The sequence below is a fragment of the Artemia franciscana genome, chromosome 21, assembly GCF_032884065.1.
Source record: "Artemia franciscana chromosome 21, ASM3288406v1, whole genome shotgun sequence".
Lineage (NCBI taxonomy): Eukaryota > Metazoa > Arthropoda > Branchiopoda > Anostraca > Artemiidae > Artemia > Artemia franciscana.
Genome location: NC_088883.1, coordinates 14,399,004 through 14,418,818, shown reverse-complemented (window position 1 = coordinate 14,418,818; position 19,815 = coordinate 14,399,004). Strand labels below are relative to the sequence as shown.

At 36.0% G+C, this 19,815-nt stretch overlaps 1 protein-coding gene across 8 annotated transcripts in view; it reads left to right on the top strand.

Annotated features, from left to right (window-relative positions):
- Nucleotides 1–14,868, top strand: part of LOC136040577 (uncharacterized) — a 53,223-nt gene extending 38,355 nt beyond the window's left edge. For 2 of the 8 annotated variants that reach the window (XM_065724817.1, XM_065724819.1), the window contains 3 exons: nucleotides 2,495–2,638; nucleotides 11,977–12,155; nucleotides 14,588–14,867. In XM_065724817.1, coding sequence (XP_065580889.1) covers nucleotides 2,495–2,638; nucleotides 11,977–12,155; nucleotides 14,588–14,851 — 587 coding nt within the window. In that variant the 3' untranslated portion in view covers nucleotides 14,852–14,867. Of the gene's footprint in view, nucleotides 1–2,494; nucleotides 2,639–7,765; nucleotides 7,925–11,976; nucleotides 12,156–14,587 lie in introns of those variants that run through there. The other 6 variants (XM_065724823.1, XM_065724824.1, XM_065724816.1 and 3 more) reach the window with 5 other exon arrangements.
- The last annotated feature ends 4,947 nt before the right edge of the window (nucleotides 14,869–19,815 follow it).

Sequence of the window (19,815 nt, the reverse complement as noted above, 5' to 3'; positions counted from 1 at the left end):
TGTGTGTTTTTAATGGAATCATAGGATACATATTTATTTTGGGAAAATTAATATTTCAAAGACCTTTCCTTTAGTAATTCTTTATAGATTTCAAATGGTTTACAAATTCTTGTGTTATTAAGGTTTTTTTCTTTTAGGCTATTGCTTAAATGTCCCTTGTATTTATTATTTGAGTGTATTCTGACTCTACTTGTATGAAAATTGGAAGTAGCTGCTGCTTGTGTGTGTAGAAAATTTTTAAATCCCATTAGAAAACCGCCAATTTACAAGACCACTCTCAAGTTAGAGGTGGTTCAACCCAGGGTTCTATTGGATGGTGAAATATGAACCAGTTGCCTCCTTCTGACTTTGCTTACGGGTTAACCTTCAGGAGGAGATTTGACATAACTAAAATGTGTGAAAAATGCCTTTGAGCGTGTAATGACTGCAAGGATATATCTTCCATACTTTGACTTACTTTCCTCAAAATTAGTTATACCCTTTGCAAGATTGAGTCCTGGCTTTGTTACCGCTGGCAAAATAGCTACTACTGATTGTGTTGCGAGAGCAACACTTTGGTTTTGTCCCGGTTTTTTTTTTTTTTTTTTTCCTATGCCGCCGATCTCAGCTTATTCCTGGAAACTGGTAAGGGTCTAACCTGTGCGGTTTTTACGGAAAGTGTGGACCTTAGGCCGGGTTGATGAATATGACATTACATTTTGGAAAGCTCCGTAGAACTCTTGCCTGGGGCCAAAAAGGATGGTTTTTGCTTGTCCTCGAGCCTGAGCCTATGGTGTGCGAAGTGAAGTGGAGTTATATAGCCTATGTCAGAGAGGAGTATCTGAAGTTGTGCAGCCAAGCTTTCGTCTCATCAAACCATGTTTCCGCTTTCGAGTGGAAAGCTCCGTTTCTAGTAGGCAAGCAGGCAGGCACCAGTTTCAAATTGAAGATGGACTAAAATCTATAAGTGTTAAATATATGCGGTAGTTTCCCGGCCCCACAGCCAATATATCTTCTTTGAGTGATAAATAGAAAAATTTACAGAAACAAAAAAGTGCGATTTTCCCACGGGTCCGAAAGTGCTGCCATCTATTGTTTCTAGCCATTTCTGTTCGTGATTTCAGCTGACTTTACCATTCTTTTTTTTCTACTTGGGATTGCCATAGAGAAATGGTATCAGATATACCTCTTAAACTTTAAAAGTTCTCTCATTGCTAAAGAAATTAGAGCTTATCCTTTGCTCCTTTCTAAGTGGTGGTGTTAGAAAGTTGGCATCCGGCAAAAAAGTCAACTTTTGAACTAAGACAGATAGAATTTTTTTTTTCAATGACAATCGATAGACGTTGATGAGTTGATCAAAGTATATGTCATCCATTTTTTGTTACAAAAATTCCTTCATGACATACACCAGTTTGAAAGTTTCAAGGGGTTGACAACTTCAGTGGTAAGGTACACACTTGAACCAAAAATAGGCCGATACCAATTGTGAGATATGTAGGGGACTTCCAAGCAACAGTCGATTATTAGCTTATAATCATCTTTGGCAATGAGGGGTTTGCAACTTTTGCTGATTGGTGTACCTATTATCTGTTTCTGGTGTAATTGAGGATAAGAACAACTTGGTTCCCGATTGTAAGACATGTAGGGGAGTTGTAAGTAATAATTGGCTGTTAGGCTACAATGACTTCAGCGACAAGGGGTTTGCAACTTTTGCTAGTTGGTGTACCCTTTATTTGTTTCCGGTGAACTTGGATGTATATCATGGGAGAGGGACTTGTAAGTAAGAATCGGTTGCTAGAGGAGGTTCATCAGAGGCTAAAAATTTGTGCAAATTGGTGCACATCTATGGTATTTGATCCTGAAAAGTCACGAATAGCTTTATAATACCAACTAGATTATATAAGATAATGTTCCAAGTTTCCATCGGTCACGATGTCTACGATTGAAAAGGATAAAGTTCAACTGGCTGCAAACTCAATTTAGTCCCTTCTTCCGATATTCTTTTGCTGTTATTTTTTCAACGCTGAAGAACTTGATCATGTGATAACTGATTGTGTTCTGCTTTGAATATGCCGTTTTGAATGCTTTGATAGTTTTGACAACTTCAGAATTTAACCGATAGCGAAGAAACAAAACCAAAGTGTTGCTCTCGCAACTTTTTTATCGGCGAAGCCGGACAAAGGTTGCCGCAACACTTCACGTTGCCCAGGCAACGTAGGTCTAGTTTATGTTCAAATAAAACTGTTTAATTTAAACCTTACTAAAAAAAAGGTAGAGGCTTGGTTATGTTATGAAAACTTTCAAAAATAATTCTCAGCAATATATGGGAGCAATTTTGGTTTGTACTCAAGTGTAGTTTGTCTTTTATTAAATATGAAATTTATCTCTGATCTTATCTGTAGACAATGAAAAAAAAAAAAATTCTTTTTGCAGGGGTGAGCTGGAATGAACTCTATGCAGCATTTTTCTATTGCTCTTTATATCCTATTCTTACATTTCTCTTTGTATTTTTCGGAAACTTTACCCGAAGATTTCTTTGATAAATCTGACTCAAGGGCAAAACCGGCGTCATCTTTTGTGAAACCAAAATCTATTTTGAAAAATAAGCCAACTGCAGTGCACGATAGTAAGCTACCAACGACATCTATGCCCGCGCTAGGTAAGTTATATTGAAATCGTTAAAATTAAGCTAGTATAGCTGTAGAAGTAACATAAACATGATAATAGTGTTAGATCGTTGTCTCTACTTTTAAAACATCCTGCACATATTGCAGTTTCAGATTGTAAGTCTTGCCTTTTAATGTTTTTATTATATTTTGGAGTATTTAAAAAAAAAGTACCTCACTTCCTCTAGAAATTTTTCGCATGTGTTGCAATTGATATAGCTTGCCTCTAGTATTTACTATTTCTTCCATCAAAATCAGTCACGCCTGCTGTTAGGACACTCTCTTATATTTTTAAGGATAAGCCAAATATCAGATGATATCTGCTCAAGAACTTTAAAACCATCAACTTTTTAAGGAAGAAGAATCACCAATAGAATTCGAAATTTCAATCTTTGGTGATGGTGAAATCTCAACAATAAAATAAAGAAATTTTCCGGCTTTAGCTGTGAATTTTGCCATAAAAATTTCTGGTTTGGTCCGTTGTTTTGAAATGACAGTTTTGTAACTGTGTCAAACGTGAAACTTTTACTGTGTTTGCCATATTTGCCATCAATCCCCAAGATAGGTATGTTTTAGTAAGATCAGATTTGTAATTACCTAATCTGTCAGTGCATTTGAAATAGTGTTTCTCCGTTCAAAATATCTGTCACGCCACAGAAGACAAAATCCATACAAGAAAAAAAGAATGCAGTAGATTCCTTGGAAATTGACGGAGAAACAGGAGGAACGGGAAGATTGCTGTTGGATGCAGAAAGTCCATTGCAAGAAGCTTAAAAACAACGTTTCGCAGTTTGGAAACTCGTAATTTTATTTTATATTAGTCATTTCTACTACTGAGGTCAGATTAATTTGGTGGCTTGTAGATCCATACAACTGCAGTTTTAAAATATTTGCTATGCATATGAATTTGTTATATCCCTTATAAGATTGTGACTAAATCTGACAATTTAAAATTGTTGCAAGACAAGCTTTTGAGACGAAAAATGAAGCTTTCTTGGCCAATGGGGATTTCTGTCTTATTGCTGTCCTGCTCGCTCCTGCATGAACTTTGTCTTCCTCTCTGTTTAGAATTTTACATCGTACTTGTGTTAGACATTGGAGGTATTTTTTTAGAGTTAGGGTCTTAGCAACTTTAAAACTGTCAATTATGTATGTCAACTTCACTGAACAAAAGTCATGGTTTTAACGTGACTTGGATAATCTTTTTCTATTTCACTAAGCACTTCAAAACTGTTTCTTAAAGATATGGTAGTGTGTTGTTAGTTGTTTCTGACCATTTTGCGTTCAAATTTGGCTTTCCTACCAAGAAATAAGACGGACATTTCGGCATTTGTAAAAAGCAATAAATTGAAACAAAGAAAACAATTGGGACAGGCTCTTAGCGTCAAACATAGCAAAGCTCTTCATTTTCATTTGGAGCGTTAGTGTTTGATAAAGGAATGAGACTAAAAAGGATCCAAAATTATATGCAGAGTTTTAAATAAGATGTATGTTTCTTCTTATTTTCAATACTTAGCTTATAAATATTATGCAAGGCAAGGGTCAGGATTAACTGAACCTTGGGAAGAATGTTTTCATTTCTAACACTTGTTTCTTGGACTATGCTTTACGTAGAAAATTTTGTGTCTCAAAACCATTTTAAAAAAATTTGCTTTTCTAAAAAATAGGTACCAGGTATGACAGCTTGGCTATCGTAGCAGCACACAGGAGCGTTGCGGCCAAGGGAGAATCCCTCACCCCCCCCCACACACATATTCGAAGATCCCCATGGAAGAATTGAAAATGGGAGTCTCTCGTATTTCTCCTGACCCTCACCATAAGGTTGGACTTAAGTATGTCTATATTCTGACCCCAATCCGAAGAGTTGAACTTAAATGCACTAATATTGGCTATATTATTCTGTTTCTCTGTTTTTGCTAATGATCATTTTAATTTGGTACTTCGTAAACCCAGTTGACAAAGTTCACTTTTTACATTTCTTTGGATTTTTGCGTAAAAACACCCGATTGATATTTAATTACAGTCTTAAAAATTATCCCTAAAAACAAGAGTTAACTTAATAGTACCAACAGTAGCGAATAATATGTTTTGACTTTAACATATAAAATCATTTCTTTAAGTCAATTTTCCAAATTTTTTAATAAAATCTACCAGGGTACATTTTTTATATTGAAGAACATAGATGAAGGTGGAAATCCTAGATAGTCTCCCCTCTCGATCTCTCAATCTCCTCTGGATAGTCTAGTCTCACCTGTCAAATTAAGGTGGGAAGATAAATCCAGAATTAGGCTCTTTAGATAGAATGAATGTTAAAAAAATGGATGATGCTATTTTTTTGAAGTTTATTTACCGCTCCCTTGACAAGTATTTCGCTTCAGGAATATTAAGGAGAAAGATACGCTTCCAAAAATGTAATCACTTTAGAAAATTGTTCAAGAAAATTGATGGAAAAAAATGGGCTAAAGAGGGGAAATAACTAGGTTGTATCAAATTTATGAGACACGTGTTCTTGCATTCTGGGAATGTCGCAGGTGTTAGTCTGCCCTATTCCATATTAAATGAAAAAAAAACAAGATTTTTAACTGCAAGTAAGGAGCGACCTTAAAACTTAAAACGGACAGAAATTATTCCGTTTATGAAAAGGGTTGTCACCTCCTCAATTCCTCGCTCTTTACACTAAAGTTTGACTCTTTCTAACAACTTTACTTTAAAAAAAAAAACAAAAAACTTTAGCGTAAAGAGCGAGGCGTTGAGGAGGGGACAACCCCTTTCATCAACGGAATAATTTCTGTTCGTTTTAAGTTTTAATGTTGCTCCTTACTTGCCCTTAAAAAACTTGTTTTTTTTTCATTTAATTTCTGAGCGTTTTTGAATTAATACATCTTTTGATTTTGGCTCACCGCACATGAATAATTAAAACGAAATTTGTCTATTAATTTATTTATCTTTAGCTAAATGGCTTTCTTATAGTTTTGACCGGACGATTTTGAAAAAAAGGTGGGGGAGGAGGTCTAGTTGCACTCCAATTTTTGGCTACTTAAAAAGGCAACTAGAACTTTTATTTTTTACGAAGGCTTTTATTAGTAATAAATATACGTAACTTACGAATTAACTTACGTAACGAAATTCTATATTTGTATATTTTTATTACGTATATGAAGGGGTTCTCCCCCTCGTCAATACCTCCCTCTTTACACTAAAGCTTCAACTTGGTCCCAATTCTTTAAGAATGACTCCTGAATCACAAACACCGTTAAATAAATAGTTGAAATTACTAAAAATACTTTAGTCTAAAGAGTGAGGTATTGTGGAGGAGACGAACCTTTTTATATACGTAATAATTTCTGTTCGTTTTAGGTTCTAATGCTGCTCCATACTTCCACCAGAAAAGAACTTTTTTTATTTATTTTCCCATTGTTCTTATAGATAATACTAGAAAATCCTGCGGCCCCTTCATGGAAATTTTCTTCCTTCATGATACATTCTTCCATGGAACAATCCTCCCACGTAACCCCCTCCCCCGACCCCCTTTAACGTAAAAAAGTCTCCCTGAAATCGTCTGTACACGTCCCAATAACCATTACTTTATTTAAACAATCGTCAAAGTTTGTAACTTGCAGTCCCTCCCTAGGGGACTGTGGGGGAGTCAGTCGTCCCCAAAGATATAAGTATTAGGTTTTTCGACCATGCTGAAAAAAATGGCTATCTAAAAATTTTGATACAGTAATTTTGGGGAAAAAATAAACGTGGAAGAGGTCTTAGGTGCCCTCCAATATTTTTGGTCACTTAAAAAGGCCACCAGAACTTTTCATTTCCGGTGGAATGAGCCCTGTTTTGACATTCTAGGACCACTGGGTCGATACGATCACCCCTGGGGAAAAGAAAAAACAAAAAAATAAATAAACAGGCTTCCTTGCTCTACCTTTTTGCAAAAAATACAAAATTCCAAATTTTTGTAAATAGGAGCTTGTAACTTTTACAGTAGGGTTCTCTGATACGCTGAATCTCATGGTGGTATTTTTGTTAAGATTCTTTAACTTTTAGGGGGTGTTTTCCCCTATTTTCTAAAATAAGGCAAACTTTCTTAGGCTTGTAACTTTTGATGGGTAAAAATAAACTTGAAGAAACTTATATATTTAAAATTAGCGTAAGAATGCGATTCTTTTGATGCAAAAATTGGTCGCTCCTTACTACAGTTCGTTACCACGAACTGTTTGATTAGGAAACCCGTATTTCACTTAGAAATGATTTGAAAGTACTAAAGTAATAGATGTATTCGAAGAAAAAGAATAGCTTCCTCTTCCGGAGTACATTCCGCTTTCTATGCATGATGTTTAGTAACCGCAAAGATTTGTCTATATTTTTTTCTAAGAAGAGTTGCTGAAGCTTTGTCTTGTAGCTTTTTCTCTTTTTTTTTTCTTTTTTTAATTTTAAACTTACCATTCAGAGGCCAAATAGATGCAAACCAATAAGTTTAAAGATTTCAGTGCTAGAGGGTTTGATCGATTGTAACTTTTTACTTCCTTAAGGATATTCTCTAAATGACAAGCTTATGCATAAAGAAGATTACCGTGATATCTTTCTTTTTTTCACTAGGACTTCTGGGCTCAATATCATCACAACTATCTCTAAGGAGCTATTCTACAAAACCAAAACCAAAAACTATATGATAGAAGTCTTGTTTATTGTAACAAGACATGTATTTCGTAGTTTTCCCATGGATTGTACTGATATGGTTTTATTTTGTTACACTGATGACGCGCTCTGAAATCTGGCATATTGACCATCTAGTTCTAACCTAGAACTCTAGGGTCTAGGTTCTAACCTAGAGTCACGCAGACATCGACCTATGTTTCTATCAACCCAAAGCTGAGTTTGTTGTTTTTTAACTCCGTCGTTACCTAATACCCCACTACGCCTATAGTCTTCATTCGTAATCATTAAGAGGGTGAAAGTTTTCCTGGATCGAAACTTAAGCATGTCGGTGTCACTTTCAGTGGTTACTTGAGACGGTCAAAGCTACTCGTTGTTGAGTAAGTTATTTTTGGCTCTACTGAGTTACCATAAAGTGGTAGCCTACAAAGTTTATATGTATATTATGACAGGTCTATTCTTTGTAGTTGCAATCCCGATAATCTACTACATTTTTCCCGTATGACACTGCTTACTAGTACCGAAAATCTTTGATTGCTAGTTGAAGTTCGTTGGATTCTCATAACGACATTTATGAATCCTGGCCAATTTATCTTTAACAACTTTTGAAGTACGCAGTGTGGCAAAATTTTAGGGTACATTTGATCACAAAAAGTATGTATTGCGTTGTCTTTTATTTTAGAAATGCCGAAAAACCGTCGCTTCAGATTTGTCTACAAACGGTGATCTATAGGTCGTAAAAAATTAACGAACTCAAAATCATATAGAAACTTTGAAACCTATGGCAAACTGCTTCTTTATGTTGGATTGTAAGTCTTTTTCGTGGAATTGTAAGTCTCTTTCTCGCCCAAGTTAAGAATTACGCGGGGCTTTCCAAATTGTACGTCGTATTCATCAATCTGGTACGAGATCATAACTATGCTAAGGTTCGAGCTTTTCCACGTTCTCTCATTAGACTGAAATTGGCAGCAGAAAAAAAGGTGAAACCGAAGTTTTTTTTTCCCGCAACACAACTAGACATGAATACAATCGATTTACTTTTAACAATTTGCTTAACAGAAAAAAAAATCCTAGGTTTTATTAATGAAAACAAAAGTAATTTTCAGATACTCTATTGCAAAAACAAACCTGAAATTTTAACACACCACTTTAGAAATGTCTCTGAAATAATGATTATTGAAGCACACTTTATATCTAAAAACGCATTAATTTACAATTAGGCCTACCACCCATAAATTGATAGAAATACTGGAAAAACTATCTTAGTTCTCTATTTGATAACGCTGATCAAGAAGAAGATATATTAGATTTTGTAATTTGATAACTCTACAAATTGTCATTTTGTTCATAGTTTAGTGGAAGAACGGATAATTGTAGACACAAAATTTCAAATATTCCTATGAAATTTAATGAAACTGGGCAGATTTTTTCCGATACGTAAGATGAAGCCCCTTTTAGCAGGTCTCCTAATGCACAATTTTATATAGTCTTTATTCAAAATTCAGAATAGATTTATCACAATTTGCCTATTTTCGAAGGTCACCGTAAATTTCAACTGGATATTGTAATTTTTTAACGTATTTTAGAGATAGGCAGTTGAGCGTGGTCAATGAAATCTTCAGAGATACCAGGATTTAATATTTGAGCTGATTCCTGAAGTTTCATTCATCCGACTGTACTACTCCCTTTAAAATATCAAAGAAAGTTCATCCGGCAAGCAATATTTAACCCTGTGTCATAAGGGGTAACACTACTAGTGACGCAAAAGGAAGTTTTCTGGAATGTCTGGTGTACAGTTTAGATTTTGTAGCCAATTCCTAGTGAAGTGGTCCAATAATTTTTCCATTTTCGAAAATAAGTGGAAATAATTATTTCTCTCATTATGTATTTTTGCAAAATAATTATCTTATGGAGAAAACTGTATTTATTCAAACATTCTAGACTCAATTTTTAAACTAATCTTTTGAAACCTGATCGCAGCTATAAAAAAAAAAGTCGAAGATACGAAAGAACTTAGTAGTAGAACAATTTTATTAGAAAAAAAAAATATTTCTTAATCAATAGCACAACATAAGCGAAGCTTGCGAGGCTGTGCTAAATTCAAAGAAAAAAAAAGATTTGGTAAGTCCAAGGTGCCAGACAGGGCAAGCATGTTCAAGACAAGGTCTTATATAAGAACAATAAATTATTTTAAGGTTCTGGATTGATATGGAGAACCGTTTAAGAAGGGAGAAAGATCTAAGTAGAAAACCACATGTTTTAAATAAGTGAAAAGAGTGAGATTTCCATTTAAGGTCATTGTCCAAGTGCACACTAAGTAGCTTAACCTTGTTTAAGTTTGGGATGCAAAGGTAATTATTGATTGGGGGTATATTTTTTAAAAAGGAGAATAACATTAAACTGCTTTTCAGTATGCTCAGATTGAGTTTAACATTGGCAAGATCATTCTTTAAGTTGTTAATGAGTGAGTCAAGTTTAACGCCCAAAGTGTTTGAGGTTTGACAAAGGTTAGGTAATGTCAAATCATCCGCAAATTTAAAAGTTTTGTCAAAGTTTGGTAAAACATTGTTAAAAACAATTAAGAATGCTAAAGGACCCAATTTAGTCCCTTGGGGTGCTCCACAGGATATCGAGGTAAAACCTGATGAATCTCCGTTAGGGAGGACTACACATTTGCTCACGACCAGATAAAAAACTAGCTACTACACGTAAAACAAAATCACTGACACCTAAAGCCCTTGCATTATCAATAACTGTCTGATGATCCAAGTTGTCAAAGGCTTTACTAATATCAGCAAAAACAGCTTCAACGTAGGAAGTACTTAACTCAAGATGTTTGAAAACAGTGTCAAGTATATAACATAAACAATGGGCGGTGCTAGGATTCGGCCTAAAACCAAACTGATTTAGGTTAATTTTATCTTGAATATCATCAAAGAGGAAATTGTAAATAAAACTTTCAAAAATTTTAGAGAAAATAGAGGTTTTTGATATTGGTCTTAAGTCAGAGGGGACTTTTGGGGTCTTGTTTTTTGGTATAGGTAATATAAAAGCTCGTATAAAACACAATGGAGAAATACCATCTACAAAACATTGGTTAAAAATTGCAGTTAGAGGTACGCTTAAATAATGGGCACATTTCACAATCAATTTGGTAGGGATATCACCTGGGTAAACTGACATATTTGTATCATGATTTTCGAGTTTAAGCTGGGTCTGATGTATTCCAATCACAGGAATGTCACTCACTGCACTGTTGGCCGGCATATTTTGGAGTGGCGGGTGAGTTTTACAAGTTGAAGTAAAATAATCGTTCATGATGTCTGCACTCACCGGGTTGCCATTACTATCCAGTAAGAGAAACTTAGAAGAGACCTTTCCCATGAGATCTTGGGTACATTTGTGGAAATTCTTAGGGTTCGAATACAGTAACTTATTGAGCACGTGAGCACCATGCTCTTTTCTTGCTTTACGAATTTCACTAATAACAATGTTTCGAAGTTTTTGAGATTCCTGGAAAAATCCTTCCTTAAAGAGTCTATCAAGTTCATATATTAGGCATAAATTTTTTTTATTTATCCATGGTTCAGCTGAAAACTTAGAAGCCATTTCATCATCATTGGTAAGACATAGGATATTGGCCCAGGATTTGGAGTTAAGTTTTACTTTGAAATGGGCAATCTTCTCGTCGGTAATGGGTCTATATGAATAAGTGATCAATGGTTTAGGGGGGAAAGGATGATAAAGGGGTCCAAAAGATGCATACATGGTCACTTGCCCTTAATGGAGGGGCTATTTTCGGGGCACAGTAGTAATCTTCAACGTTGGTAAAAATCAAGTCTAGGGTTTTATCACTACGTGTAGGTGACTTGACTACCTAGTCAAGACTAAGAGCAGCGCTAAGTCACTTTTGGTCTAGCTCATTAAAATCACCACATAATGTAATTGAAGCATAGGGGTATTTGCGGCGAATTCTGTCAGGATAAAGTTGCAGATATGCCGTCAGCTCCTTCTTAAATCCACTACGGGAAGGGTAATAAATAATGCCAAAAATCATGCAAGATACTTCTTTTGAGAGGTATTTGGGTCTGGTCCAGAGCCACAAAACTTCAGTTTTGGAGTTGTTCTCTATTTCAGAAAATGATAGAATCCGATTTGGGAGGGTACACTTACAAAAAAAAGCAACTCCTCCACCATGAGATAGAGGAATACCATCTTTGTCCAATCTGGGCTTAAAATGGGAGTCATAATTAGGAATCGAGCAAGAATCTTCTGTAGCAGACCATGTTTCTGTAGGGCAAGCAATATCAATCTGGTATTTGCCAAGAATAATTTGTAGTTCCTCCGTTTTATTTACTAGTGACCTTACATTCGCAAGAAGGATTCTAGGAAATGAGTAGGAGTGACGTATCGTACCAGGGTTATTGGCAAACACTTTCTTAGCCGGGTTTACTTTCCGTTTGTCAGCAATAGAGCTGCTGCTCATAGTCTTTGCTCAATTAGTTTTTTGGTACTCTTGAGAGAGGTTCACTAATACTACCAGCTGTTCTACACCGTTTTGGTACATAATTGCATAAGAACTACCAGCTGTTCTAAACCGTTTGGGTACATCATTGCGAAAGAATGTTTGTAGGCTTTTTCTTTTCACATAAGACATTTGCACAATCTGTCTTTTCAGAGCAATTTCTGATTCTGGCAGCTGAATTAGAAGGGGCTGGTATCTTGAAACAGAGTTCTGAGTGGTTGGTTTTTTCTCCCCCAGCCTGGTTGCCTTTAATATTGTTGGCACTGGAAGTTGAAGCTGGTTTTGAATTATTTGCTTCACTTGAGTTACATCATCAACTCCTTCTTGTTCCGGTAAATTTTTTACAATAATATTCATTTTTCTCCGTTGTGCTTCAAGATGGCAGAAGGTTTCTTCCCTTACGATTTGTTCTGATGCTTGTTGTCGTTTGAAAAGTCTAGAAAAAAATCCATTGAAAATTCCACTCTTTCTAATACGTATGCGTATTGTTGGGATTTGTTCTGATGCTTGTTGTCGTATGTTGGGATTTGTTCTGATGCTTGTTGTCGTATGTTGTCGTATGTTGGGATTTCTTCTGATGCCTGATGTCGTATGTAGGGATTCGTTCTGATGCGTAGTTGAATTGGTTGTATGTTGGGATTCTTTCTGATGCTTGTTGTTGCATGTTGGGATTCGTTCTGATGTATGTTGGAATTCTTTCTGATGCTTGTTGTCGTATCTTGGGGTTCGTTCTGATGCTTGTCCTATATTGGGATTCGTTCTGATGCTTGTTGTTGCATGTTGGGATTCGTTCTGATGCATGTTGTCGCATGTTGGGATTCGTTCATGTGCTTGTTGTATGAAAATTCTATTGAAAATTGTAGAATAAAATCTATTGAAAATTTCACTCTTTTTTTCTGACATGTTCACTTTAACGATTTTGATAATCAAATGATACTGACGCATTTGCAGTTCTTGTTTTTATTGGCGGGATGACGTCATTAAATACTGATGTCATTATCATAGTTTTTACCTTTACCGTCATATATAGTTGTAGCTCCGATTATGACGTCATTCTTCATCTTGTATATGAAGATGGATGTTGTTTTTGTCAAGGAACAGATTTAATGTCACAGATTTGCAGTCTCACAACTGCACCACGAACCGGGAGATAAAAATTAAAAAAGTGGTAAGAGGCTTTGGCAGTCTTCCAACAGGAAATACTCCTGAATCAGAGCTAGGTCATGGGGCTGCAAGAACTGTGAAAGAATTGGGATTCGATCCGTAACTTTTCCATTAATGTTCCATGACAAAATTTAGCATCTGAATCTCATTTTGACCTAGATTTACCTTTCAGCAGAGCCAGTGCAATAGGGCATTTGTAACTGTAACATGGGTGACTGTCTGATTTGCAAAGAGCGCATTTTTTGGGTTTCTGGCAGGGGGCTGTAAGTATAAAATATATGTGTTTTTAATATATAAAACTGATAGAGACAATAGCTTTTATAGTAAAATTGTGCTTTCTAAATAGAATTTCTTAAATGTTTTAAAGATAAGTGGCTGAGCTAGTTGAATTAAGCTTTTACAGATTATCAAAATTTGATATTTGATCTAATTCCAGCAAGTTCAGTTTACTAGTCTGACAACTTTCTTTGAACTTAAAAAAATGTCTGGAAAGCGATTTTTTACCTTACGAATCAATTGTCAGTACATAGGCTGTCTAGCACTAGATACTTTTAAAAGGCGAGTTTATTTGTTGCATTTGAAGTAACTATTTTCTCCTCTTTACCTCTTCTATTTCTCCATATCTCTTTCACATCTTTTGAGTTTGATTTTCTAAATTGACTTTAGCTATTGTTGTTAATATTTCACTATTTACGCATTACAGCTAATTCTTTATAATATTAATCATATTATATAGATAGTGGCAATCATGTTTCGGGTAAGCAAAATGATTTTCTTGAATATTTTAAAGATGGGCTGGGCTGTTATAATTACATCAAGTTTGAGTATTGCTGCGCTTGAATTGTAATTTTTGTGTTCATGTGTTTCATGAACACATCATGTGTAATTTATTCATGTGTTTCAATAGTTTAGTGGTAATCACGTCTCTTTACTTATTGTACGTCTCCATCTTGTTCTAAGCAAAAACCCTTCAGTTTATCCTGTCTTCTGTTGTTGTAAATTGTGAATGTGTGTTAAAACTGAAAAATTAAAGAACTAAAATCTTAAATATATTATAAAGTTTCATAACCTTAAATACACTTAATTAAAACCATCACAATCTATTTCACCCAATTCTCTCCCCAGTAGGCAGAGGGGGTGCTTGCCCTGTGTACAGATATTTAGGGGTGCAAAATTTCAAAAAAATAATCTAACGGTGATAATCGTTCTGTAATTTTTGAAAATTTATTAATAAAGTACAGGGTGCAGTTAATAAAATAAAATGAAATAAATTGTTAATTAATTAGTAAAATACTATATGAACAAAATTCTTGTATTATATTCGCGAAATTTCTGTTTATCTGTTTTCAGAGTTGTTTCTAGTTTTACTGCATCCCCCCCCCCCGTCCACTACCCTGACTTTCTACATTTCAAAAGTATCCTTTTTCGTGTTTTCACTGAAAAACTAGAAACATTGCCCTTCCTAGGTTTGGAAAAATAGCTTTTTGTTATCTACATTAAGAAAAAAGAAACAGGAAAAAATCCTTGCCCGATGAATTGACATCCTGTTTTTGAATAGATTAATTTCAATCTCAGTCTTTAGTCACCTCTTTTATTTTAGGCTCTTGGAATTCGTGACGAATTTGTACAGCGTTCGATGCTAGCTTGTGCAGAAGAATTGTGTGATCAGGCGAAGAAAGAGAAGTCTGAGGAAGTACCTGATACCCTGCTGGTGCCCGCTTCGCAGCACCGTCTCCAGGAAACAACTTTTGATGAACTAACCCCATGTGACAAATGTCACAAATTCCTTAGGGGATTACTACACCAGGTATTGATTTGTCAATGTAAGTTCTATATTTGTTCAAACCTACGTGAAGAAAGATAATCCAAGCTACTCAGGGTAAATTTATGGCCGAACCCCCCCCCCCCCCCCTTCCCCAGTGGGCAAAAGTGGTTTAATCAACATAATTAAATTAGTCATAAATGAAAAATACAAATAATAAATTTTAAAATAAATTATGAATTAGTTAACAAAATGTAAATAATTTTGTTAATAAATAACAATTTTGTTAAAATTTATCCTGAAAATGCCATGGGCCCAAGAGTGGCCAGAACTGCCACTGCCAGCGTATCTGAAGGTTTTTACGGATCTCCATTTTTTCCAAGAATTTTGCTGCTTGTTTTTCCGAAAAAAACTTGGTTTGTAACAAAGAATTATTTGAGCTTATCATTAATTCCTCATTAACTTTTGATTCTCAATGTTGTCTTGTTTGACAAACTTGTTTTAGTGTTCTCTCCTTCATAGACTGTCTTCACTTTTAAATTTACTATAATATTTAATACGTTCTTAATAAAAGTCGAAGATTTTAAAATAAAAACAGAACAGGAATATCGCTTGGTGACTTACACCAGCGTTGCCAATGCAGTTCAATGGCACTATTTTTGGGACTACTTAGAGGTTCGGGTGCAATTTGGTACATCAAAGTTCTTCCACCCACCTCTTAGGAATGTAAGCAAAACAAAGGGGATTTTCATCCAATACTAACTTGGCACATAAAGGAATCTCCAAGAATTTCTAGAATCTTTACGCGAGAAAAAGGCGCCCCAAATTTGTTTCTTAGAGAAATGAAGGTGTGAGCAAAAAAACTACTTGCTTTAAAACACTGACCTTTGCTGGTTTTTATTAAAAATTTATTTTGTTCTTTTTTTGGCTTTCATTGATTTGATTATATTGACATTGCCGAGGGGTTGTCAACTTTCCGCTGCCCGTTGTACACCTGTGAGTGCCGCCGTACAGTTCAGCCGTGGCGTAGTCCTGTCCATGCTTTGCACTGTCCCAGAACGCTTGCGACATTTCCGCCACGCTTGTCATGCGCCACCTCGCGTACTTGATTTCAGAAATTTAGGGCTCCCTTGGGGTTTACTTCGTCTGCCTTGTTATAAATATGAAAAAAGAAAATCCTTCCGTTTTACATAATTCACGTTTAGCTAACAAACCTTAAACGCAATCTAAGGGTCTTTTATGCTTAACTCAGGAATATACATCGGGTGTAATACGTAAACATCTTAATAAAGAGAGGAATTCAAGAGATGGGTCTGTACGTTCCCTTACATTATTTACGCCATCAACGTATTGATTTCAAACATGTAGGAATAATCCATCATTTTGCTGTGAAACTTTGTATTTCCAGTCACAAAAACGGTGATGGATAGTTCGTTTTCTTCTAGTGTTTTTATCATTTAAAACATTTTTTACTATTTTCGATCTATTAATTTCTATATTGTACAATAAAGTTGAAATTAAAAAAATCATGAAGTTCTTGTTAACTGCTTTACTACTACAACTAATACAAATTCACTGCAGCACCAAGCCGCCTGAGATTAATGTAGCTGGGAACACTCATCCTCCACTCCATTCAATTCGAAGGTGCAATTTTTAACTCCTCCCATGAAGGAGGAGGAGTGACTCCTCCCAATTCCCTTTAAATCCTCCTTATGAACTCATCTCTGTAAAAATTCTGTAAACTTGATTTTTTTTTTTTTGTAATCGACTTGCACGTCGATTTATATCCAAACCGGATTAGCGGACAGTTGTTGCGTGAAGGTTTGGTTAGAGTGTCGCCATGAATGGATTTGTGCCGTTTTAAAAGAGCCGCTTGTTCTCACAAATAAACGAGCCACTTGGTCTCACAAATAAACGAGCCGCTTGTTCTTACATCCCATTTATTACTACATTTGTGACCGCTGTACTTTTGGACAGGTTTCTATTGCTTGGCAAAGAAGGAATATGCAAATCGTTCGCCACTTAGAACCGACGCAAAAATAAGCGCTCGCAGGGACGAATCGACCGGGAGCTTAGGCTGAAGCAAAGAGTATGGGTAACTGATAAGTCGGATTTTCCGCGATTTATCACGGAAAGATAAACTACTAGCGCCAAACCCAGCGTAGTGGCTGGATAAAGTATTGAAAGTGTTTCTAAATAAGTAAAAAATTTCAAATAGAACTGGATAATTGATATGATAATGGTATAGACCTAACATAATTTGTATATTTATGCTATTTAAAAGCGAAGTATCTGTGTAAGTAGTAAATAACACCGCACTGGTTTTGTTTCGAGAACTAATTTAACTCAAGTGACCTTTCCTGTCTGCACAAAGCTGGCCTAGTTTTAAGTCCTGCTAGTTAAATAGTTTTGAGCTCTTTACCCTCACCTGGATTTCAGATTGCCTAAAAAGGCAAGTATTTGACTGTTTAGGATAGGCTAATTTTCTGCTTATCAGACATATACTAGGCCTAGTCTTGTAATTTTGCCAGGTGGTAGATGTCGTTGGTGTTTTTTTTTGGGGGGGGGACTAGTGAGAGTTTCAACTCTTATCAGTTACCCATACTCTTTGAGCGGAAATGAAGTTTGAAAATACGTTGCGAGTTGGTCAAAAATTGCTTTTTAAAGCAATTTTTCTTCTCTAAGAAAAAGTCTGAGTTATATTATAGTTCTGTCTAGTGAATGGATAGATCGGCAACCAATGAATGGAAGGATTGAAGTTCCTTGTCCTTTTCATGTCCTTCTCATGTTACAGTCAGTCTGTCGGTCTGTCTGTTGGTCCCAGTTTTGCTAGTTTAGGCACTTCTAGATAAGCTAAGACGATGAAATTTGGAAGGCGTATCAGTGACCAGACTACATTAAATTAGAAATAGTCATTTTTCCGATTTGAAAATCTTGGGGGGAGGATTAGGGGGACGGTTAATTCGAAAAAAAATAGAAAAAATTAATTATTTTTAACTTACGAACTGGTGATCGGATCTTAGTGAAATTTGATATTTAGATGAGTATCGTGTCTCGGAGCTCTTATTTCAAATTCTGACCCCATCCGGTGACATTGGGGGAATTGGAGGGAGAAACCTAAAATCTTGGAAAACGCTTAGAGTGGAGGGATTGGGATGAAACTTGGTGGGAAAAACAAGCACAAGTCCTACATACATGATTGACATAACCGGACAGGATCCGCTCTCTGTATGGGAGTCGGGGGGAGGGTTAATTCTGAAAAATAAAAAAATGAGGTATTTTTAACTTACGAATGAGTGATCGGATCTTAGTGACATTCCGTATTTAAAAGGATCTCGTAGCTCGGATCTCTTATTTAAAACCTGACCGGATCCATTGTCATTGAGGGGAGTGGGGGGTGGGCGTAAATCATGGAAAACGTTAGAGTGGAGAGATCAGGATGAAACTTGGTGGGAAGAATAAGCACAAGTCCTAGATATGTAATCGATATAGCCGGACTGAGTTCGCTCTCTTTGGGGGAGTTGGAGGGGGTGTTAGTTTGGATAAATTTGATAAATCGAGATATTTTTAACTTAAGAACGGGTGACACGATCTTAATGAAATTTGATATTTAGAAGGAACTCATGTCTCTGAGCTCTTATTTTAAATCTGGGTGCCATTGGGGAGAGTTTGAGGGGGAAACTGGAAATCTTGAAAAATGCTTTGAGTGGAGAGATCGGTATGAAACTGGTAGGTAGAATAAGCAAATGTCATAGATACGGGATTGACATAACCGGACTGGATCCGTTCTCTTGGGTGAGTTAGGGGGGTCCAGTGCTTTGGTGAGTTCGGTGCTTCTGGACGTTCAAACTAGTATGCGTGTCAGGTACCTGCACAAATTGACTTAATAAAGTCGTTTTCCCCGATTCGGCCATCTGGGTGCTGAAGTGAGAGAAAAAATTGAAAAAATGAGGTATGTTTAACTTATGAGGTGGTGATTGGATCTTAATGAATTTTGATATTTAGAATGATCTCGTGTCTCAGATCTTTTGTTTTAAATCCCAACCGGCATTAAGCCTCTGATTTTCCTTTTAAATTCATCTATTGGTCCATAGATTTTTTCTAGAGCTCATGCCATATAGTTTCTTGGCTCTCGACTCTCCCGACCTCGTCACAAGCGCCATGTGAGCTCTTAGCTCTTGTTAAACAATTGGAACAAAAAGTCAAATTTTTTGCATCTGTTTTTTCCTTTTTTGAAAATCTGGCAAATTTTTTCAGGCTTATAGCTTTCATTGATAACATTAAACTAAAATAATTTTATAAATTTTGAATCGGCACTTAACTTTTGGGGGCTGTTTCTCCCTTTTCAGGAAAATCAGGCAAATTTTCTAAGGCTCTTAGCATTTGATGAGCAACATTAAACTTTATAAATGTTGTATTTTTGGAATGAGCAGAAAATCCCGAATCTTTGGATGCACTAATTGTTATTAAATTTTTGGTCGGTTACTATCGGGCCTATTCACAGTTCCTTACCACTTGCAATTCGTTACCACGAACTATTTTACAGGCAAGTAAATGCGCGATTGTTCTTTAAAATACAAGCTCATCAATAAACGGGAAAGGGCAAAATCTCCGCTTCTGTAATAAGACTCTGGCAATATTTAAGTGCTACTAAGCATTCCAGGAAGGACAGGTTAAATTTGGTACTAACATGCCAGGCCATATCCAGGGGTACTAGAAGTTTTACCCCCTCCCCTCCTGTTGCTGGGTCTTTTTAACGGATAGATAGATAGATAAGATTTTAATTTCACCAAAATTTTCATGGCACTGCCAAATTTCTTTGGTAAAGTCAAATTGAAACGCGACGCAAAAGAAAAAAATAACATAAAAAACAAAGAAAACAAAACACTTATCAATCCTCCTAACTTTCGTTACACATTTTCACAAAAATAGGCATAAAACTCTTTGCTAACCGCTGGTGGGCACACCGTACCGGCTGAAATTTGTAAACAGGCACTGCAACCATGCGCGGGAGTTGTTTTGTTGTGGATGTAGGGGGGGGGACGGATTTTGTGGAATGAATGGAT